We start from the raw sequence: 24,890 nt of genomic DNA on the forward strand, positions 1-24,890 counted from the left end.
GTTTTCTGTAGTCTCTAAAGTCTTCCCTGGTTAGTTTTGTGATTTTATTTTTCTTTTTTGAGAGAAGGGTACTGGGGATTGAACCCAGGGGTGCTTTACCACTGATCTACATCTCCAGCTTTATTTTATTTTTTAATTTTAAGACAGGATCTCACTAAATTACTGAAGCTGACCTTGAACTTGTAATCCTCCTGCATCAGCCTCCCACTGGCAAATGTTAGTAATTTTAAAGCTGCTGGAATATTATCATTATCATTATTATTTATGTAGGTGTGAAGTAAAGATGAATGCAAAATAAGAAAAGGTAAAATAATCTTTTTGAAAGCCAGAAAAGTCTTAAAATTGCTTTAATCCTATTTTTTTTTGTTTTGTTTTTTAAGATCTGTAGTATTTTTGGTAATTTAGGATCAGATAATCAGATTTGATCAGAAAATAATATACCCCATTGGGAGATTACAGCAGGAAGATCACAGATTCAAAGCCAGCCTCAGCAATTAAGTGAGGCCCTCAGCAACTTAGCAAGACTCTGTCTCAAAATTAAAAAATAAAAAGGGCTGGGGAATATGATGTGGCTTGGTGGTAAAGCATCCCTGAGTTCAATTCCCCAGTACCCTCCCCCCCAATATATATATATATCCAGTTTTAAAGGATAGTTTATTCAGACAGTTAGTACAGATTTGCTGCTTGAATTTAGTTTTCTAAGACTGTATTTGCTTGCAAATACAATTTAGAGTTAGATCACATGCCACAAGTTAAGGGCTCAGTTTCTATAAAACTGCTCAAAGTTCAAAGGATCCACAAGTTGAGTTCCCTAGTCACCTGCACTTTTAACCAACTGGCTACAAAGATGGGGGTTCCCATAATCCCCCCAATTCAGTAATTCCCTAGAATAACATAACTTTAAGCCTTATCATTTTATTATGGAGATTATATAGTTCAGGACCAAATGAATGAAGAGATACATAGGAGGAAGTCTGGGTTGGGGGGATCCTCAAACACAGCCTTCTTGTTCTTTATGGAATCAGAACGCATCACCTTCTTAGTACATCTATGTGTTCACTGACGAAGAAGCTCCGTGGAAATTCAATGTCAAGTTTTTATCAAGGTTTAATTTCATAGGCATGATTGATTAAGTCATGGTCTACATGATTAAACTCAAATCTCCCCTCCCAGAGGTCAGGCTGACTCAAAGTCCCAACCCTCTAATCACATACTTGGTCTTTCTAGTGACCAGCTACCATTCTGGGTCAGCTGATCTCATCTGTTAGCATATACTCATGTGTGATTCCAAGAAGCTTATGGATAACAAAGACACTTAGAAATTCTAAGTGTTTAGAGTCCCTCTCCCAGTAACCAAGGAAAAAGACCAAATTCCTTATCATATAAATGGATCTACTCACTTTTAAAAAAGGTTTAGTTACTTTTGAATAAAGTACTTTTCTATTTTTACAACTCCATTTTTTCCACCTTTTTTATTAGTGCATTACAGTTGGACATAATTGTGGGATTTGTTATTACATATTAGTATGCGCACACTACATAACAATAGAATTTGGCCCGTTTGGCTCCCTAGCACTTCCCTCCTCCCTCCCCACCTCCTACTCCTATTCTTTTCCTCTGTTCTACTGCTCTCTCTTTCATTTTCATAAGATTCCCCCACATTTCTTTTCCTTTTTCCTCTTTAGCTCCCACATATGCCAACTCCATTTTTTTTAAATTCCTTTCTATTCTAATGAGTCTCGGAATTATTTGAAGAGTATTTTGAAAATGCATGTATTAGGGTCCTGGCTGCCAAGGTCTGATTCATTTTGTATTAGAGTCCATGTGACCACTTTTTTGCAGAACACCTTTAATAATTCTGATAACACTGTGATTGAGAATTCACTACTTCTAGACCAACACTGTCCAGTAGAAATCTAATGCAAGCCACATATGTAATTTTAAATTTTCTATTGACCACATTTAAAAGAGTAAAAGAAACATCATTAATTTTAATAGCATTTATTTAACCCAATATATGCAAAACACCATTTCAGTATAAAGTAAAAATGATCAATGAAATATTTTATACATAATTTATAGCATATCTCAGTACAGTCACATGGCTAGTTACTGCCATGTTGTTCTGCTCAAATCTAGACCAAAAATTAATTAGGGCAATCACATTGAGTTTTCTGTTTTGTTAATGGTAGAAGAGGGAAAAAACAAACAAACAAATAAAAAACCCTCTTATTCTTGCTTGTCTTGGTAGTTATAGGAATTATCCAACCTAATACTATTAGTTACTATACTGCATGTTTTAAAAACTATTCTGTGAGAATAAGAAAACAAGCATCTAAAGAATTTTCCTGAAAAAATACTCTGCTCCTGTCAGTTTGCAGATAGAAAGCTATATTTCATCCCAACCCATGGGGATTAAATAACTAGCCAAAAACAAATGACAAAACTGGAATTCCACCAGGTGACCCCATACACAGTAAGAGATTGTCATCTTGCTTTCACATTACAGCTTACAAAGATACTTCTAATGACAAATTTCGTCTACTTCAAATGAACACCTAGCTAGGAATGTGAAGATCAACTGCCAGAGAGGATGATGCTAAAAAGTTGGTTAAAAAATTGTACTCTTTCCAAAGAATGTTTGGTCTGTTAACTCCACGTGAGAAAAATACTATAATCTGTTTTGTAGATTAGATGCCTTTTGGACAAAAGACCTATATCTCATTAGTACCTGTTTCAATTTTTAAAGAAGTAATCAAAATACATTTGCAAATGAGTATGGCAGCTCTAAGAAGGTAGAAAATAACCAACCTCCTTTTAGCACATTCAGGCAATTACTGTGTAGCCAGCATGTTTGGAACCTTTTTATTTTAATAATCTATGGTAGGACTTTATGTTACTTTATATTTTTTTTGTATACTTTGTATTTTTTTCTAGCATTTCTCTCAATATTTTCTTAAAAGGCTGATTATTAGCTTATTTTTAATCTCCATAACTCCCTCCTCCTCCTCCTCCTCCTCCTCTTCCTTCTTCTTCTTGCTAGGCATTCTTCTGTCAGAGTATGTTATCTTCTTGACCTTCTACCCCAAGACTTTAAATTTTTTTTCTGGGAACTGTAGTTATAACCTATTTGGTATTCCTGGGTGTTCTTCATCAGAGGATCCTATCAGAACTTCACTCAGGGAAGCTCCTGGTCTGGATTTATCCACCTCTTCTTAAATTCCCTTCACTTGAACAGCAGTTTAAGAATTGTTAGAAACCTGGGCTGGTGGTGTAGCTCAGTGGTAGAGCACTTGCCTAGCATGTGTGAGGCCTTGGGTTACAATTCTTAGCGCCTGTCTGAAGGAGAAAGAATAATATGGGCTGGGGTTGTGGCTCAGCAGTAGAGCGTTGGATCCTCAATACCACATAAAAATAAATAAATAAACAAAATAAAGGTATTGTGTCTAATCAAAAAATAAATATTTTTTTAAAAAGAATAATATTAGTTAGAACCCTGTATATATGTGTGACACATGTGTATGTTTTTATGTGTTTCCTTTTTTACCTTCTTAGCATTTAAAAGTTATGTTCTATTATACATGAAATGTTTTGAAGGGAGAGGATTTTTTTTTTTTTTTAAAGATGACTTATAGCCAGTTAGCAGTTGTTCTTTAAGGAGACATGTGAATTTCTTCAGTCATTTTCTTGGTGCAGGAACATTCAGGACAGCTTGTCTACTTCTAGGACCTAATTCTCTTGTCTAAGATTCCATAAGCCCAGCTCTTTAGTGAGTTCAGCTAGTTTTTTATGGATTAATCCTGAAGGTTAGATTATATGATTCAACATTCCCTTTTCTCTTTCTTTTAATAGTGAGTCTCAGGGGTTAGAGCCCAGGGTGTGTTGTGTCTTTCCCCCCCTAGTATTACTCACTGATGCTAGAAAGGCAAAAGCTTGTTACACTGAGGCAGCATCCTGAATGCCTTTGTTTTTGACAATTTACTGAATCATTTGACATTCGGGATTTCACTTAGCTTTGGGCATATTAAATGCCTCAGAATAATCTGGAAACAAATAAGTATTTCAGTCATCCTATGAATTTAGTACTCTAAAATATAGCTGTCTTATACAAACATGTAAGGTAAATTGCCCCATAAACACTGTGGATATGCATATGGCTCTGTGTATTTGAGAGTCTGGGAGTAAAAAATTTAATACTCCAAATGATTTTTACGTGTAACACAAACTAACAAACATGGGTTATTTAAAAAAAAAACTTTGAATGTATGATTCAAATAAGGAACGTCAGAATTGATGCAGGAGATGGGAAGAATATGTTGTTGTACATTTCTGTACATAGATAATGGATAAGGATCTATTGGTGTTCATTTCCACTTCTTAGGTGGAAATCCACACTTTGGTTATGTTGGATTGCATTGTACCTTCTTTGCTATTTGCTCCTTGTGAATTTGGCCTTCTGTTTTATGTTTTAATTCAAGTACTTTCCTTTTCTCTTGCCTTTTATCCAGAAGAGGTTGGCTGTGTTCTCCCCTGATAATACATATTTTGGTCATGGCTGGATTTAGGCTGCCTGGCATTTTCAGTGTTCAGCTGTCGGTGGATGGCCTCTGGACCTTCTTTTCATTTGTGAGGAAGGTTAGAAATCAGAAGGCTTTCACATGACTAATCAGCAGCCTGCTGCCGTTCTTGAGAATTCTGATAATCTTTGACATCCAGAGATTAGACCCTTCTTTGGATAGTACTAAGACACTCAAAAGTCATCCAACTTGTAGCAATTTTTTATTTTTTTTTAAGCAGTGGGAACACTTGGTTGTAGTTAGCTGGGCAGAATGAGCTATAAATAAATAAAGTCCTACAGTGTTTGCTTCTGTGATTCAGGGTAGTCTGCTGATAAGATGCAAGCATCTGGCAGAAGAGAAGATTCTCAGCAGGTTTAAGTGCTTACCAAAGTGCTTTCCTGGATCCATGGCTCAGCCTCTAGTCTCTGCTGTGTTATTTTGGCACTCTAGACTTGTAAGATTGGGAGAGTTGAGTTTAAAACTCTCAATATATCATTAGGGTAGCCCAAGGTCCCTTCTTGTCAAGGAAGACTAGCTGATTCCAGGGGGGAAGGAAAAGCAGAATCCAGGGCACCTGTAAATCCCTGTAGTTTTGTGCTGTGGGTTTGTAGCTAATTATACGGCAGGCAGCCGTAATATGCTGTAACCCTGTTGACGTGCTTATTTCAGAAAGAGCGAAATCTTCCAGCAGAGCAAAGAGGTGGCTTTGTAGGGGCTGCAAATGAATGAAGCAACAATCATTTTATTGTAAACTAATACTTTGCTGCAGAATCTGGGCATCTGAACTTCAAGTGTGTATGGGGATGGGGGTGTGCCAATAGAAATACATGTTTCAGATGTGTTTTACAGCTCTTGATTTGGATTCTCCTGCAGATACAGTCACACAAGGAGACCACCACTGGTCACAGCCAGTCAAATTGCTCTTTCTCCTATGGTACTGCTGTTAGTGACTGCTAGTAGGTTATTCAGCCGACCTCTTCTGATTCTGCTTTGCTGCCTGATTTCAAAAGATTTGCCCTATACTGGCTCTCAGTCACAGCTTAATGTAACCACTGCTTGTTTGCATGCATCCTCATCATTTTCATATAGGTCTCTTTTTTTCTTCTTCAAGTTAGAAGGCAAAAGAATAGGGAGCATTTTTATATAATAAAAGATTTATGTAGGGCCAGCTAGACTCAAGCAAAATGAAATTCAGTTGGAAGGGATGGTAAAAAGGCTCAGAGAACTTGTGACTGCCAGAGAAGTCAGTGTTTCTTAAATTAAAGAAGGTTCAGCTAGCAGGCTGCAACTCCGACTTTGCATTCATATTGAAGCAGGCTTTCTAGCCATGCTGGGCAAGGCAGATCAATAAAATCAGAGATGACTTAATGCCAAGAACCTCAGAATTAAAAGGATTTCTCTTGTCCTTCTTTAAATACCAAATTGATATGGAATGCTAACTTCAGGAGCAGGGATGAGAAAATGCCAGGTCTAGGTGCTGGTTTGTTGACACCATGTTGAACATGTCCTTGGAAAGCATTCACTTTGATTTCTCAGTTATCATATCTGTAAAATGGAGCTAATTTACTAGAAGGAAAGTGATTGCAATATTTTAAAACATGAGATTCATCATAATAAGTGCTTTAAATAATCCAAATAGCAGATTTGGGAAGTGAATTTATATTTCATTTATATACTTGAAAATATAGTTGATTGCCTAATAGAGATGGAGCACTTTTGCTACTTTTGCATGAGGAGTATACTGTGAAACATGGTAGATTTTATTTTATTTTTAGCCACATAAATAGGATATTTTACTCATCTTTGCACAAACTATGGATCTAGCCTTCTGATATAATACCGTAGTGTGCAGTGTGCTGGATTTTTCATATTGTTAAGATGATAAAAGAGCCAATGTAGGTGGAAAAAAAATTGCCTGTGTAGGATAATAAAATATATAAGTGAGCAATATGGACACCGTTAAGCATTTACCTGTTATATAAGCAGTTTATCCTTCCTTTTCTAGTCATCTCTGCTCTGACCACACTAATTTTCATTCTACCAAAGAGGATAAGCCAGCTCTAAATTTACCTCTTACATGATTGATTTGGAGGCCATCCCTTTAAAGATTGTAGATACTAGGCGTTTTAGTAGTTTTTTGGGTTTTTTTTTAACCCCATACAGTGTGTAAGGTGCATAATTCCCATAACAAAGCAGCAGGGGGCTCCCTCTGAGAGCTGGATACTTGATGATGTAGAAGGGCTGGCTTTTTTGTGGTGGTGTTCTTTTCAATTTAGGCCCTTTTCTCAGAAAAAGTTGGCCATCATCCTGTGAAGACTCCCAAAGGAATTAGAGTGTAGCTATAGAAGCAGTAAGACCTTTTTATTAGTTTAAGAAATTGGTTAACAGTTGAGATGCTACTGGTTTCTAAACTCCAGAAACCTGCATGAATGGTCCCTGAAATTGCTTTGGTTGTAGGGTTCTTTCTGAACTGAGGTTCATTGTAAGAGACTGTGCAAATAGCCCCATTATTTAGAATCTTTTGCATCTTAAAAGGAACACTTTTCTATAGTCTCATTACCACCTGCAGTTTTAGTTTTTTGTTCAGTTACACCTCCCTTTCATCTAGAATCTTTGCATACTTTTCTTGTATTTATGAGGGCCCAGTGTGTTATGATGACTAAGAATTTCTTATAAAATAAGACCCATTCTCCTGAGTGAGAGCTCAAGGAATCCAGGTAGGAGAGGTTCAGGTTTTTGTACTTGGAGTTTGCTCTTGCTGTCTTATGAATTCACTCTGTGATAACAGGTTTGATGCAAGGAGCATTGCTACCCACAAATCACATGAGGTATACAGTTTGTGTGCAGTGATATGTCACAGCTTTTTATTTATATGGCCAGCTCAGTCTGTTCTGCTCCTTTCACTGCCATGGCAAGTGCATCACTTTCCTCCCTCTATCCTCCTTCCCACATATCATCAGCACCACCCACTATGTTCTGCCCATTAAGTCCTCTGTGTGCCAGAAAACTCCAACAATGATTAAATGCTGATCAAAGAATGTAAGGTTAAGATAGCAACCAATCAACCACTTTTTATTGCCCCGAAATTGTGGGTGGTAAGTATAACTTTGCCCATTTAACATTGAAAATAAGGATTTTTATTTGATTCTTTATCAGTTGGGGAAATGACTGACATTAAGATTTTAAGAAATAGTGGCAAAGAGAACACAAGAGACTTGCCTTATTTCCCATTCTTATTCTAGTCTTTCTTTGATGATTTTGGCATATTCTTTATGAGAAAGTTCTAGGACTAGTCAATTTTCAGTAGGGTTTTATTTACGAAGAGTCCTAGAGTTTTTAAGCTAATATTTTAAAAAAATAATTATTACCCTAAATTCATTTAATTAAAAAGTATTTATTAATTTTAACCAATTATACCACTGTAGTGATAGAATCACTTATCATGATTTTCAGTTTAAGCTCCTATGGCACAGGGTACCCTCCATTCCTCTCCCCACAGAAGCAAGAATATGACTGAAAAACTGGAAACTCAGATCACTGGATTATTTTCTTTAGAAGAGCATTTGTAGGTCCATTACAGATTGTAGAAAAACAATTAAGGTGTAGGAGAAACTGTGTAATCAACTTCTCTTATTACACCTTTAATAATAGAAACAAGAAATGAGTCTTTAAGAATCTTGTCAAGAATTGTATTTCATGTTGCAGCTTAAGACAACATACCATATCATATAGCTTGAATTAATTTTCATTAGTCTGTGTTTTACCAATACTATGAATAATTGTTTTATAATAGAGTTATTTTGAAAACTCCATGGCAAATATATTTTGACCCTTTCCTCAACAGCTGCTGTGGAGAGGTAGGTCAGGAGGCATGCCTCTTTGGAGGCACCCTGGGGGTTGAAGGGTAATGAGCACTTAATTATGTCTGCTGAATGCTAGAGCTGCCAAACCGGAGCTCCTTGTGACTGGTCTGTATCTACTCTGACAATTCTTTTATTATGGCTTTCACTAACCTATCAGTAACTAACTGTGGTTGTTTAATTACAGAGGGAACATCCCCACGCTAAACAGGTACCGTATGTTTAGTTTCTTTTCCAATTAAAAGCACCTCTCTCTCTTTTTTTTTTTCTTATAACTTAGAAAGCGAAACCAGGAAAAATAATGCTACACTTGACAAGTTAATGTGTTATCTTCTGCTAGAGAGTCCTGAGCTCCCCTTTGGACAGACTAAATTACTATTTCTGTTTGAAAAACGTGTCTTCAGCTTTTCTTCAGCTGTTCTAAAAGCAATACTTGAACGCATCAGTATGGAAAAACTCCTATTTAACTGTATGTGATAGGGAGTTTGTCTGCCTGATGTTCAACTTTACTGAAAACATCTTTTGCTGAGTTCTCTGTCTATTTGGGACTTTAAGGAGAAACCATTAAGGGTACTCTTATCTGCAAATTGTTCACAGACTTTTCAATTTTTAGTTGCTCTAATTTGTTCCTCCTTTAAGAGGAGTACAAATCTAGATATAGTTGATTTCATGTTTTAAGAGTTTGTTAGCTAATATTTTCTGAAATATTAGTTTTATAATGATTTGAAAGTCAAGTTTTAATTTTAAACCTATAATAAGATGAACATTGGAAAAATATATTTAGGTTTTGATATGTTCAGCCCTGTGAAGAGGTTTCCAGGCCAATATAACACAAGTGACTTTAGTATTTACTTTGTGTTCCTCCTGCCTTTCGAGCCAAGCAAGGTAACACAATGCAAGTTTGAGAGAATAGCAGTTCTGCTTGGAGTTGAATCTACAAAGTGCGAAGGCAGTAAACTCTTTGTAGATAATGTTAGATGTGAAAATAATTATAGGTTTACATTTATTTTGAACCTCTCCCTTTAGAATATTAAATAATCAAAACTGATCATAGCTTTTAGAGTTTAGTTGAGATGTGGAGAAGAAAGGCAGTGTTTTTATAGGATCCTCCAGTCTCCCCTTAGAGAGTGGACTTGGTTCATTCTGCCTGCCCTTAGCTGTGCTGGCCCAGGAGCATAGTAGTGAAGGGAAACTGAATAGTATATATTTCCCATGGGGTTCAGTCTAGGGTAAAAGATATTAACCCTATGTTTGCTACAAACACAGCCTGTTGATTTTGTAGAGGGAGTTCCATTTAAATGTTATCGGGAACCCTTATATCTTTTCTGTCTAATACCACATGGGTAGAAAAATACCTCTGAAAGTTGCTCCTTTAGTAAATATATTTGGTGATCCTAGAAAAGAACAGAATGATAGCATTTCTAGGTTAATACAGCTCATAATCCCAGTTTCTAGTGAGTGCCACGTGTAAGACTTGCTTGATGTGTTTCATTTGTTTGTTTCACTCATGGTATCCATGGTTTCCTCTCCTACTCTGCCTTTCTATTCCCTAGTATTGTCAAAAGATGACATACCTTTCCGTAGTCATCATTTACCAAAGGAATGAAAGCCAGGAGTGTCAGTCTCTATAGTCTGTGTGAGCAGCATTTCCATCTTATAACGAATTCCATTGCCTTTTACAAGTATGATTTGCAATAGGGTGCAGTAAATACCCAGGTCTCAAGTTCACGTTTCTGGCTTTCTTCCTCCTGCAGCACTGCAGGTGGTATACTTTAAGGAGATTTTTGGGCAGTTCCCCAAAGTACAGGTGCCATGGCCTCACTCTGAACTTGCTTCAGATCAGTATGTCAGTAACATTTCAGGCAAATCCTGGAGGCATCCATTAGCTTGGTCCTTCCTAACAGGCTGTCCTAATTGACTGGGCATTCAGAAATACCTTGCAGTATTATTTATCAGTGCGTACTTCTGAGGTGCATCAAGGAATATTCAGATTCATTACAGTTTAGATTGAACAAATCAGTTCAGTTCTCTTCAAGCATCTTCATTTAGCAACTATTTGTCATGCTTACACATACTTTGAGACCCATGCTCTGCTTTTCGTATCTTGCTGGAAATTATTAAGAGCTCTCAATGAAGATATTTTTGCTTTGGTATAGAATTGTTTATATATAAAAAGGAAATTTTGCAATTTGGGGTTAAAAAATGTCTCTCTTTTAAAAAGAGAGGACTATAATTCTAACTATCCCTATCAGCTCATTAAAGTAAAAGGTAAATACCTCAGTAAAGTTCATTTTATAGACAGACTTGTTTCTGTACCATAAATAATGCTTTTTTGTAATGATTTACTAAACCATTTTATTCTTCTTAATTAGAATTCTTATTTTATATACATGTGTTTACCTATCTATACATCTGTGAATACTTAACCTATCACAGTTCCTAGAGAAAAAAATGCCTTAAGTGTTGCATAATTACTCAGTTTGCATATTTCCTTTTAATGGAGGGAATGTTTGGGGAGGGGGAAGATGCAGGATGGTTTTTAACCCCTATGTGGTATTCATTCATCAGACATGTCATGCTGTGAAATTCCTGACACAACTTAACATTTCTATTTAAAGAAACTTTGAATGATAAAAATTTAGTTTGTTTGGGGAAATTCAAATGAAACATGAATCTAACAAAACAACCTTGTCTATAGTGGGCAAAAAACTATACCTGCTCTGCAACCTGACCCTACTTAGAGTTTTCTCCTATCTTCTTTTCCCTGTTGTTACCTCCCAATCCTCATTCCTACCTTCCTTGTCTAATGAACTCGATTGAATTGCCATTTAGAATGTCCTTCTCCTCCAACCTCAACCACTATGGCATGACTCATGTAGCTAGTGTCAGCGATGTGCTGTTGGACAACTCTTTCACACCACCATGTCAGCGGATGGGTGGAATGGTCTCTTTTCGGACTTTTGAAGATTTTGTCAGGTAAGATATTGTGGAACTGTGTTTGTATAAGGGGAGCCATGGATCTGTCTATTTTGGGGTCTCACCTTCCCCAGAATGGCCATGAACTAGTTAAAGAGGTATCACCCTTATTGTATATGCCTTCAGAGAAATATATATCCTTTCATTTCCATCTCTCATTCAGACTCTACAAGCCTCTGCTTGTAGTATGAGCCTGGTCAGGAAAAAAAAAAAAAAGAAACAAACAAAAATCATCTTTTCCTTAGAAGCTAACAGAAGAAGCTGTCTGCTCTGTGATGAGTGAAATGTCAGGAGAAATTAAACACAACACTAGAGTGAGCCCCACCAGAGACGATACATCTTTTGATTAAATGCATTCAGCATCTATCTCTTGATGTATACTGATGCATTACCCTAGGGGGAGGGGTAATTACATTGGTCTGTCACTGCTCCAGTCCCAGGCTCTTTCTGTTACTTTAAGACTGATGATGACAGCAGTGCTCATATCTTACATATAGCGAAACAAACAAAACAAAAAAAGCACTAGATCTTTCTTTTTTAAAAAGAAAATATATATATGGTTTATTAAAGTTTAAACAATCTATCCTCCTAATTTCTGCCACTTGGTGAAATTTTGCATGTCATCTCTAGCCACTGGTGATTCTATTCAGTTGACTATTGAGCACAGGGCAGCATAGATTATTCTTTTAGACTGAGCTGCCAATGGTAGCATTAGTTTCCTGCCACTTAGGTTTTCTGCCACTCAGATTTTCATGGTGGGTGTTTCTCTGTATTTTTCAGAATATTTGATGACGTGATGGGCTGCTTCTCCGACTCCCCACCTCAAAGCCCCACATTCCCAGAGGCAGGCCATACATCTCTATATGATGAAGACAAGGTATAGTGAGTAACCCCTTTGGGAGACTGCTTTGTTCTTTCAGACACAGGACTTGTACTATATACTATCTTTCTGACTTTGGAACATATGGAGACACAGGACTTGTACTGTCTTTCTGACTTTGGGATATGATAGAGAAGAACTTACTTTTTAACCCTACTTTACATTTTTTAATTTAATGTGCCTCATTGAAGTATTTTTGGAAACAGGTCATGAATTTTTTTTCCTTTTTTTTTTTTTGTGGTACTGGGGATTGAACCCAGGGGTGCTCACTACTGAACTACTTCCTCAGCCCTTTTTGTTTTTGAGACAGGATCTCTCTAAGTTCTTCAGGTTGGCCTCAAACTTTCAATCCGCCTGCCTCATCCTCTGTAGTAGCTGCAGTTACTGGCATGTATTACTGTGCCTGGCTAAATTCTTAATTTAAAGAAATACTAATTAATCTTAGAACCCATAGTGTAGAATGGACTCAGCTATATCCATTGCAGCTGCCTCTCAGTCTCTGCATGTTGTTTTAAAGATTTGAACCTTGATTGCTGAATTTTTACTCAGTTATGGTTTGTATCTTTTCATCTTGGTGTTATTATAGTCCTCAGGGAATAGTAGATTTTTAGACTGCAGAAAAATAGATATTTGTTTAAAACTTCATACTTTGATGAAATCTCATCTTTTCATTTCTTAGTGAACACATTGTTCTGTTCTTCACCTACAACATTATTTTCCCATAGTTTGGTACTTCCAGTGTTGGATGAACCATAAGGAGATATTTTACGTGAGAATATGGTCAGATGGTTTCTTTTTTTTTTTTTTTTTTTTTTTTTTTTTTTTTTTTTAAGAGAGAGGAGAGAGAGAGAGAGAGAATTTTTTTTAATATTTATTTTTCAGTTCTTGGCGGACACAACATCTTTGTTGGTATGTGGTGCTGAGGATCGAACCCGGGCCGCACGCATGCCAGGCGAGCGTGCCACCGCTTGAGCCACATCCCCAGCCCCCAGATGGTTTCTTTCACTCATTTCTCTTCACATTCATTGAAGAATGGTGGCAAATAAAATGGTTTAACTCCCATTTTGGTAGTGAAAAAGTTGAGACATGGTAGTCTTCAAGTTCATGTCAAGTCAAGATAAAGCTAATTCAAGCTAATACCTTTGCTGGCTTATCTTTTATGTTTTATGTTTTATTTAGTTTCTTTTGTGGCTGTTAGGCAGTACTTCTGTTTGCTTATTCCTACTGATTAGAAAACCAGAACAACCTGTGGAGGTGGACTTCTTTTTATGTTATTCTGCCAGGTACTATAACTTATTCCTGCTTCTGTGTTAGCCAGTGTCATCATTTCTTTGGTTTGCGTTCTTGGGTTCCAGGTCCCCAGAGATGAACCAATTCACATTCTGAATGTGGCTATCAAGACTGATGGTGATATTGAGGACGACAGGCTGGCAGCAATGTTCAGAGAGTTTACGCAACAAAATGTAAGTCCTTGATTAAGCGAAGCTGGTGGTGGCCCTTCCTGCTGGTTGTCAAAGGCATCCCCCACCCCGCACCAGAATGAGGATTGAACCTAGGGCCTGGCACATGCTAGGCAAGTGTTCTACCGCTGAACCTTTTTTTTTTTTTTTTTTTTTTTTTTTTAAAGATAGGGTGGCATTAAATTGCTAAGACTGACCTCAAACTCCTCATTATTTACTGGAATTATGAGTGTGCAACACTGTGCCTGACAAAAACCATCCTTTTATCCGTTGCTACTTGTAAGGTTTATCATTTATAATGGCTATGTCTTTTATCATAACTATCAGAATTGTGGCTAGTTCTGCCTATAAGGATAAAATTCTAAAGAAATTTGGAGGCGGGGACTGGGGATTGAACTCAGGGGCACTCAGCCATTGAGCCACATCTGCAGCCCTATTTTGTATTTTATTTAGAGACAGGGTCTCATTGAGTTGCTCAGCACCTCGTTTTTGCTGAGGCTGGCTTTGAACTTGCTATCCTCCTGCCTCAGGCTCCCAAGCCGCAGGGATTACAGGTGTGCACCATTGCACCTGGCTATGGCTATGAATATCTTTTTGTGTCAACAAATATTTGAAATGTTTTTAAGGAAAGTTATGTTCCTAAAGTTTAAGCTTTCTAGTCTTAAAATTCCAGTCACCTCCTTAATATTTTTTTTTTAAGAATTCTATTTTTTTTTTTGAGAGAGAGAGAGAGAGAATTTTAATATTTATTTTTTTAGTTTTCGGCAGACACAACATCTTTGTTTGTATGTGGTGCTGAGGATCGAACCCGGGCCGCACGCATGCCAGGCGAGCGCGCTACCGCTTGAGCCACATCCCCAGCCCCTCCTTAATATTTTATGTCTTTTTTTTTAAGTACATTTTTTGGGGGGCAGGTACCAGGGATTGAACTCGGGGGGCTCTCGACCACTGAGCCTCACCTCCAGCCCTGTTTTGTATTTTATTTAGAGACATGATCTAACCCAGTTGCTTAGTGCCTAACTTTTTGCTGATGCTGGCTTTGAACTCATGATCCTCTTGCCTCAGCCTCCCGAGCAGCTAGGATTACAGGCATGTGCCACCATACCCAGCCTCTTTTGTTTCCTAATTCCACATGTGTAAGCCCAAACACAACACAGATCCCTTCTCTGTCTTTCTCTTCTTTCTTAGTTATGCTTCCATCCTCCTTTCAATTTATATCAGTTTGATATCTCACATTTATAAACTCCATAGTCTGAACTTAAAGTCTCATCATTTTCCTTCACCTCTCACCTAGAAAGTTTTTTCCTCCCTTTCTCCCTTCTGCTTAAGAACTGTCTCAAATTTTACCTCTTTGGTGAGGACTTCTGAGTAACTCATTAACTCTGAGTAACTCCCTTGAATTACTCATTACCATATATTTATTACCAATAAGAATAGTTTTTATTTGGGCTTGGGTGGTAGCTCAGTGGTAGAGCACTCGTCTGGCACGTGTGAGACCCTAGGATCGATCCTCAGCACCACATAAAAATAAATTCATAAAAGGTATTGTGTCCACCTACAACTAAAAAATAAATAAATAAATAAATAAGAATGGTTTTTATCTATAAAGATTCTTATAGTGAAATTGAGGGGACAGGATAGGCATGCTGAAAACGATAATCTGTAGTTAATTTTGTTGTATGGTGCTGAGGATTAAACCTAGAATTTCACACATAGTAGGCAAATGTTCTACCACTGAACTACATACATCCCATTCCCTACAGTTAACATTTCGTTATGATATGTCATAAATGCCAAAGCACCCTCTTAAACTGCCTTTAATTTGGTGTAGCTCGGTGGTAAACTGTTTGTCTAGCATGTGTGAGGCCCTTATTCAACCCCCAGTACTGCAAAAAAACAAATACAAAACTGCCTTTAATGGCCAGACCCATGTGTTCTCTTTGAATGGATAGCATTTCGTCTACAGTGCTTGTTTTAGAGAAAAAATTCAATAGATGTTTTAAAAACTTAATTCAGCAGTATAAACAATTAGTGCCATTGGCATTCAAATCATGTAATTCTAATGATAGATACCTAGGGAAAAGTTGGAAACTTTGTAATTAACATGCATCAGCATTTACTCCATAATACTCTCAGGGCACATAGACTAGCTATGCTATCAAGGATTGCAGTGGCCGACATGAGTAAAAGGTACTTTCAGAGAAAGAAAAGTAGGTGACATGCCTGGGAATTTTTCTTTAGAAGAGCAATTTACCTTCCTTCTTGTTCTTGGTCAGTGACCCCATAAGGCCAGTGACCTTTAGTGGAAGAATCCAAAGTTGTATATGGTGGCTGCCACTACTGCTTCATGAAATAAATCTATGAAAGTTTCTTCCCAGGTTTTGAAGCACTGATTGCCTGTATTTGATTTTTTCCATAATTGACCACAACTTTAGATTATTTATTACCTTCAGATCTAAATATTGTATATCATCACACAGATTTAAAGAGGTAGGGTCTTAATTTATTTATTTATAAAATATACAAATTTATTTAACATGAATAAGCAATAAGGAATTATTTTTTCCTTTATTTGACTTATAAGCTGTGACACAGAGAAATCTAGTCTTTGCCTAAGGTTATTCAGAAGGGTCAGACTGTGCTGACATTCCAGGCCAAGAGAAGCTATTAACTGCATCAGGTATTGTGTTTATCTAGAAATATTTGGCATTTTCATCTCCTTATTTAAAAATATATATGAAAGAAGAAAAGGAAAGAAAAGCAATTTAAGAAAAGAAAGCTGAAGTGATAACTAGTTTTGTTTTTCACTTCATGATCATGCTCATAGCAGTTTAGAAAGTTTTTTTTTTTTAACGTACGCATTAAACTATCAAATAGGTTGATCCAAATTGTCCAAATAATCTTCTAGTCCCAGCATGTCTTTTTTTCTCTCATAGAAATTAGGATCATATATTTGTAAATGACTTGTGGAGGAGATTGAAGCAGTCAGTGTAAATGGAGTTTCTCCAGGTGCTGACGCCTAATCGCTGGGTAATAGCTGTGGACTTGCTGTGAGACCCACATTATTACAATGTAATCAGAATCCTGTTGCTCTGCTGTTATTGTCAGCCACTTGTGGAATTTTAAAAGCAATAACAATTTTGATTTTAAATCATGGCATTATTAAAGTTATTTTCTTCCCTTGCCAGAACATAGCTATTGATGCTTGCCTTGAAGTACCTGACTATAGTGGAATTCTTTGTTGGTGTCAGAAGGAATGCTTCTGTTCCTGGTTACCACCACACCCCTTTTCTTTCTACACAGTTTTTTCCTTATTGTAGTGTCAGTATTTGGTTATTTATGCTAAGGAGCATGATGATAGTGTGGAATATTTTTTAAGTGTGGTTGGATCAAAACTTACATTTGACCTAGGAATTTATTATTAAAATTTATATATATATATAATTTATTTTTCCTGTATTTTTTGCTTGTACTGTTAGTAAGGTCAATTTATTACTCAGCAATACCGTAGAAGAAATAGAGAAATACGAGAAAATGTCCCAGAAACATGCTTCTTTATAAGGGGAAGCAAATTTGGATTTTAAAAAAAATGAAAATTAAGAATTGGCTTGTGTCAAAACACATTCTACTGTCATGTATAACTAATTAGAACAAATTAAAAAAAAATAATTGGCTTTTGAACATATCTCTTGGTTAGAATTATAGCAAGAAATGTTATCAAACTTAAGTCTGGATGTAGGTTGTAAAAGGCCATGTATTTTTTTCTGTTTGTACTATTAATATATTCTCTCAAGTCATTCAATTGGTGGGATCGTTTTTTCTATATGTTGCCATGTAGCCCCTTTGTTAGTACTCTTAAAAGCATGTCTTTCATTTAATTCATACTCTGTGTCTTTGCTTATTGAGGTAAGTGAATAGTAAAGGATAGAGAGAGGCTAATTTCCAGAGGTCCAAGACTCTCTTAAGAGGCTATCTTGAGATTTCTAGTCTTTGTTTACTCCTAATATACCATTTGCCTATGCCAAGAAATAACTCCATGTAAAGTAAGGGGGAATTGTTTTAGAAGAACTGAAAGGTTAGGATTTGTTAGATTCTAGAAATGCTATATCTAATGGTAGGTAATATCTATATTCTAAATAAAAGTTTAGAACCTATTTTCTGTTTCATAGAAAGTTCTTTATTTTCATCTACTTGATTTCATTTAGCTTAAACATCAGTAGTATTAATCTTCACATTTAAATACACAACCAATTACTTTAATTTCTAAAAACATGAATTGTAGGCTTACTTTGGTGTGAAGCAATTCTGACAGAACTTAGGTGATTTCATATAACCCTTTCTCTTCCACAGAGTTTTCTTTCAATTTTTTTTGCAAATCAATATAAAACCTATTCCTTAAGACTTAGCCACAGGAGCCATGTTAAAATCTGTTTATTTGCAAGTTTGAAGATTCAGAGCCGAGATTACAAATATCCAAATAGGGTGCTTAACCCAAACAGAGTGTTACAAGGATTGAACAGGGTAAAATTTAGGTTGAATGGAGATGTCATCTATCTTATTTTATGTGTTTGTTCATAGAAAGCTACCTTGGTTGAACATGGAATCCGACGCCTTACTTTTCTGGTTGCACAAAAGGTATTGATTGACATGGAAATTGTATGTGTATTTCTTGTGCTCTTACCACAATTTTTAAAATAAAGTGGGATTGTAGTAATATGCTTATTTACAGAACTTATGCAGAGAAATAACTTTTCCTATAAATTTAATTTTTAATAAACATTAGACAAAACATTTGAGATTCTGGGAAGGGCTTTCTAAACTCATTACTCAGTTCATTTAAAATGTTATTACTAATTAGTGGTTTCTATTGTTTTTTTTTCTTTCTGTCTTACTTGAAAGGATTTTAGAAAGCAGGTCAACTGTGAGGTGGATCAGAGATTTCATGTAAGTAAAAGGAACAATTATGAAAGACGACTTACTGTTTTATCTGTTTGCCACCAATAACTGAAATAGAATATATCTGAGTTATTTAGAAGGGTTTAGACTGCTGATGTTTGGTCTCTCTTCATTTAGAAAGTATTATGATGAATATTCAATCATTCTATCAAGTGTTCCAGCAAAAGTTTTTTTCCTTTTTTTAAAAAATCTTATAATGAATTCTTAATGTTTCTCTGAGAAATAGTTAAGGATGAGCATATGCTTTTCTTCAGATGAATAAGGTAGAAGTAGGAACTAATAACTTCTTCTGTGCACATAGTGAATCAATATTCAAAAATAATCAGTTGTACTTTGAGGTTTTGGCTTCTACCAAATATGGATTCAAGTTCTATTATCAAGAAATCTCACTTCTGAAGAATAGTGATTTATTATTAAAAATGCTGTAGCAGAGCCAAAGTTTCTATTTTTATCTTATGTTAATTCTAAGAATAGGAAATAAATAAAAATTAAGTATTCTTTTGTTTGTAGTTCCATTTAACTGAATTGACTTAAAAAAATTTTTTTTTGTAGTTGTAGATGGACAGCATTTCTTTATTGTTTGATTTTTATGTGGTGCTAAGGATCAAACCAGGGCCTCACAAATTCTATGCGGTGCTCTGCCACTGAGCTACAGTCCCAGCCCTTGAATTGACTTTTAATATGTATGAAATTAAAGTTTTTATGTGAAAGACAACTAAGTTAATAGCCTGGTATCTCAACTGTAGTATACCCATGTGATCAAACCTAGTATGATGACAGCAGTAAAGTGAAAGATCTAGTTCACAGTCAAGATGTCATTCTCAAAATGACTGATTATAGTCAAAATATCTCACTAAAAATTAATTCTAATGTAGCTAAGAAAGATACAGAGGATGTTAGGAAGTCTCAATTTTCCTGATGAAAAATTTTATTTCATTTTGCTTTTCTGTTTGTTTTGTTTTAGCAATTAAGATAATCTAGTTTTCAAGCCCTACTCATTTGTAATAATGAAGATAACATTTGAGATTCTGGAAAAGACTTTCTAAATTCAAGGACCTATGTGTGATTGCTTTTATTGCCCTTTTGTTTATTAAGTCTCTAACACTTGACATTTTGTTTCTCCTCTTACAATTCACCTTGCTGAACTAGTCTGTAGAGAACCAAGAGAGCCTACCCTGCAAACTAAAGAGCTAGGATTTTCTGAAATGCTTTAGGAAATGTTGTGGACTATACAGCTCCCTTGTGTTATTGATGTCAGGAAATCAAGCAGAGTGCAGATATATATCAATCAATAACTTTAGATAGGAAACTGAAGTCACTGGAGAAGTATGAGGAGCTTAAAGAGAACCCTGGGGCTTTAGGAAGAAAAATCAGGAGCTTAGAGAATAAAATTGATATTTGGGGACAGAATATGAAAGCCCATGAATAAACACTGTGACTGGTCAGAGCCAAGATAGACATACCATAGTCATCCCTGGATTTTGGAAAAATATCTGTCAAGGTTCTTAAATGTTAGTGTGCTTTTTCTTTTTGTCACTGAGTTTGGAATAATAGCATATTATTCTGGGGAATGATGCTGAATTTGTAAAATTCTTTTCCTTTTTGTTAATAGTGCAGATGGAGTCTTCATGTCTCTAGTATACTAACTGGTTTCCTATAATAAGCATTCCATGATCAGTTACAACAGTTCACTGAATTTTTTAACTTAAAATTACTCGTTCTCACTAACATTTTAAAAAATTATTTTAGGCTATTAACTAACACACAAAATAAAAACCGATTCTTAACTCTCTGAATCTATGTCATGTCCTAGAGTATGTCTAACAGCTCTAAGACGTTTCCTCCCCACTGTCCTAATATTTCTGGATTTCTGTTCAAGGGGACATGTTTAGGCAAAATCTGTTAGGAAATGAGATCAGCAGGAGGTCTTGCCTGGCAATCACTGTTCCTATTTATAGTGGCATTGAGTGGGAAATCAGTGAAATTATCAAGTGACTTGATTTGTCCTGAGTGTAGGAAAGTCTGCTTTAGAGCATAGAGAACATTAAGGTTTAAGTGTAGACTAGATTTGCTTTAAAGAATTGAATGTCAGAGTAGTTGAGGTGCTTTATGTTATGTTCCTTAGAAATGGTTAGTGATTTCACTGGGGACAAGGGCAACTATTACTGAATTCTACCCAGGATCTACAATGGCCAGGAAGCCTTGGCAGAAACTGTACAAATCCAGGGCTTGCTATCATAGTGCTCCTGTGAATTTGTCTGTTGGTGGTAGCTTGCCATTCATGAAGGATGCTTAGCCTCTGTCATGTCATTTGATATGTGCTTGGCCATAGTTAGTGTAGTGTGAAAAATAGGAAGCTTTCCGGGAGTGTTAGAGATGAATCCCTTGATCTCTCTGGCTTCTTGGTAATCCACTGTGATGCATGCAGCCTACCTGTTCTACACTGTGAAATCCCTATATTATTGAATAGAAGAGAGAATGCACATGTGAGGGGGCAAGGAGAGAAGGAAGGTTACCAAGTTTTGTTCAGTGTTGTTATGGAATGAAGCAAGCTATGCTGTTTCATAGTCATGGTCTTTCAGACTGCTTCAGAACTAGAACAAGGCAAACGAGGACCAGAAGAGAAGTTCCTGGAGAGTGTGTATATTTTGTGGTGTTTATTCAGATATCAGTGCTGTCTCTAAGCATTTCCAGTACTGTATAGTCACCATAGTCCCCAGAAAGCCAGCCACTCTAGCTAGCTTTACTCTAAGTGGGGACTTGTTCTGAGATGGCAATGCTCACTGACTATAAGGAAGTTCGGTGTCAGTCCATTTCCATAGCCACCTAATTGAATCAAATACTCGTAATGGGACTTTAAAACATAGCTGCTTAAAATGGATATTTAAGCAGAAAGTTTTAACTCTGTCTGTCTGTCTATCTATCTATCTATCTATATATTAATTATTGTATTAAAAAGAAGTATCTTTCAAAGCAAAAGAGGCTCCTTGAATTTTTGTAGCTATTTTCTGCAGCTAAGATGTAGCTCTACAGTGTTATTAGTTAAAATTCACCAACTCACTCTCTGTTAGTTTCACTCACATTTCTGGTCTGGAATTCTAAAAAGTGTAGCAGAGGGTACAAATTTGGGAGCTATCATGGTTTTGGGGAAGAGATATCATTTTTTATTTTTTTAACCCCTGGGCTCTCTACTACTGAGCTACACTCCCCATCCCTTTTTAAATTTTTATATTGAGACAGGTTCTTGCTCAATCACCCAGGCTGGCCTTGAACTTGTGGCCCTCCTGCCTCAGCCTCCCAATTGCTGGTATTATAGGCATGCACCACTGCATGGTGGAATATGCTTGGCTATAAATTAGCAAAGTGCTTTGGACACGATGCCTTTATTTTATTTATTTATTTTTATGTGGTGCTGCGGATCAAACCCAGTGCCTCACATGTGCTAGGCGAGTGCTCTATCACTGAACTACATCCTCAGCTCCAGCAAAGTGCTTTTTAAGGAGACTAAAATGCATATTTTCAGGATTTCTTCCTTTCCTTTGCGACTTAAATCAAAACATCAGGTCCAAAAATTGTGAAAAGATTCTAATCAAGCAGTTTTGCATCTGTTAATAAAATGTTTTTTTTTTTCCTTTCTTACATGTAAGATTTCATGAGATTTTTTAAAATTTTGTACATTTCCCAATAAATAATTTGTAGTTTCATGATTGTTGTGACTCCCACTTTAAAATTAAATGTTTTGGATTATTTAAATTTTGAGGGACGATCTCACGAACAGTTGTCAAGTTTCATAATTCATGTATTTATGTGTATGTGTGTGTCTATTCTTCCTTCTTTCCTTCCTTTCAACCTTTCTTTCCAAAAAGGTAGTTCTGTTTGCTAGTGGACCAACTATGAGTTTTCAGAGGGTTTGGTATGGGTTTTTGTTTTAATTACAGTCTATATAATTAGTTCTCAGCATGTTGAGGTAAAAGAGAATTGCACCAGCAAGCTCCCAATTTCTTCATCTCATTAGGTTTTTAACATGATTATTAGTATCATAATCAGCTATGATGTTTTCTGTTGCAGGTTTTCACATTCTCTGATTTGCAGGGTGTCTTGATTGGCTAATTTAGGCAAATTATTTTGATTGTCTTGATGATGGTTGGCTGATTAAAACACAGCAGGGGTATAATTTCTTCCTGAGAAATGTTGCATTCTTTTGTTTTTGGTACCAGAACACTAAGAGGGTTTTCTTTGTGTACATTCAATTATGATATTTGCCCATAACACTAGTAGAATGCCTGGAAAGCAATTACATTAGTGATGGAATAAGCATGAGTGCTGTTAGTGGAAAAATTGGCAGTATGAAGATGAGGTGAGATGAAGGATCAAACTTTTGGATTTCTTTTCTGTGGTTCTGTGGTGGTGTTTTTTTTTGTTTTGTTTTGTTTTTGTTTTTGTTTTGTTTTGTTTTGAGTGGCTTTCTATAAAAGTCTTCAGACTTCTGGTCTCCCAAAGAATTTCTCAATAGTCCTGCTTTCCCATTACATGAAAGTTCTTACCACCCCCTTTTTGAATGTTCAATATTTAAATTTACTGTGGAGCTAAAAATTTGCTCACATGTTTGGAAAAAAAAGTTTGCTTTTATATCATCTCATGATGTCTTTTTTTTAAGCTAACCTTAATGAAATTGTTTTTTTTTTTAACAATTTGCTCAGTCTTGTCACCTACACATAGTTCACCCTCCACCAAAATAATTTTCTTTCATTATTTGCAATAAAAGTGTTTCCATTCAAACCATTTGCTTTTGTGCCTGCTATTTACTATAAATTTTCTTAATTTGTTTAGTGGAAAAGAAAGCATTTTTTATTGGTATTGTTTCTGAAGGAAAATGGTTTTGTGTTTGAAGGAAAATGTAATAATGTGTATGATTGGATAAATGATATACTAAATAATTATTTTAATTAATTAGCTAATAATAGTTCAGGCAGAATAGAAAAGTAAATACTTAAAAATTATATTGTCACTCTCCTTGATGACTTTTCTTTCAGGGAGTTAGTTCCATGGAAAGATTTTGTTACCCATCCTTTTTGACATGTGTTACTTTCTAGGTAATACAGTGAAAGCTAAACTTCACTAGAATAAAGCCAAAATTAGATTATATAAATCCATGAGCATGAAATCTACTGACAACTCAGCTGAATGTATTCCTGCTTCACCTTGAAGTTATCCCCATGTGCTTCACTGTCACTGGGGCAGGGGGAGGGGAGAACATCAGAGAATTATTTAGAACAAAATGTCATTAGTAAAAGATCAGTTTTGTGTAAAATCCACCTTCAAAGGGCTTTTAAAGACCCAACTCTGGACAAGTTATATCCCTGGGCATAGTAAATGCACTTGTAGAAGTATGTTAAAATCACTTTTATAGTTAAAACACCGAGAAAAATATGAAAAGGTGTATTAACTGTTCAAGGTAAGGATACAGTATAATACCTGTGGAAAGTATTCAAGTTTTCAGTAAATTCATAAACCACAAGTTTTTAGCACAAGTTTTGCTTTGTTCATTTGTTTTCTGCCTCCTCTCCACCAAACAAAGTCTGAGTTTTCTAGGGGGTCTTTTTGTTGTTCTGTTGTTTTGTTTTGTTGTCTCATGAAGCTAAATCCTCTAAGGAGATGTTTGGATTATAAGAAGAATAGAGTAATGATGCCCTGCACTCGAGAGGTGGAAGGGTATGGCTGTTGCATCAGAGAGACCCAAGTGTATGTTCTATGATCCTGGGCATATCACTTAAACCAATACTTGCTCATCTGTAAAATGGGGGTCATAAAGACTCCCTTGAGGTTGTTGTAAACATTCACTGGGATAACATATGAGAATGACTGCCATCTAGAAGATTTTCAGTACATCTTTTCTTCATGGCTCCTAAAGCCCACTGAAGGATATGTAGGCAGCTAGTCCTGGTCTCTTTGCCTTGTACCAATAAGTGTTTGATTATATTGCACTCATAATGAAGAAGATGCCTAATGAAACCTCCTATTGAGGCAAATAGTAACGACTTGATTCCAACACTGCCAGTAGAGCTTTCCATCCGAGAAACAGGGGTATTTGGTGTTAATAAGTTAAATTTCAGAAACTAATGAACTCTACTAATTGAATTCATCTTTGTTAATTAATAAGGTTCTAGTAAATTGGTTGCTTTCTTGTGTAATGCTCTGC

At 36.1% G+C, this 24,890-nt stretch overlaps 1 protein-coding gene across 12 annotated transcripts in view; it reads left to right on the forward strand.

Moving 5' to 3' along the window:
* Positions 1–24,890, forward strand: part of ACACA (acetyl-CoA carboxylase alpha) — a 276,021-nt gene that overhangs the window by 150,131 nt on the left and 101,000 nt on the right. For 11 of the 12 annotated variants that reach the window (XM_081270864.1, XM_081270861.1, XM_081270866.1 and 8 more), the window contains 6 exons: positions 8,607–8,630; positions 11,252–11,395; positions 12,176–12,272; positions 13,631–13,738; positions 18,314–18,370; positions 18,635–18,679. In XM_081270864.1, coding sequence (XP_081126990.1) covers positions 8,607–8,630; positions 11,252–11,395; positions 12,176–12,272; positions 13,631–13,738; positions 18,314–18,370; positions 18,635–18,679 — 475 coding nt within the window. The remainder of the gene's footprint in view (positions 1–8,606; positions 8,631–11,251; positions 11,396–12,175; positions 12,273–13,630; positions 13,739–18,313; positions 18,371–18,634; positions 18,680–24,890) is intronic. The other variant, XM_081270865.1, reaches the window with a different exon arrangement.

This window comes from Spermophilus citellus (assembly GCF_964194105.1).
Source record: "Spermophilus citellus genome assembly, chromosome: 17".
In the NCBI taxonomy this organism is placed as follows: Eukaryota; Metazoa; Chordata; class Mammalia; order Rodentia; family Sciuridae; genus Spermophilus; species Spermophilus citellus.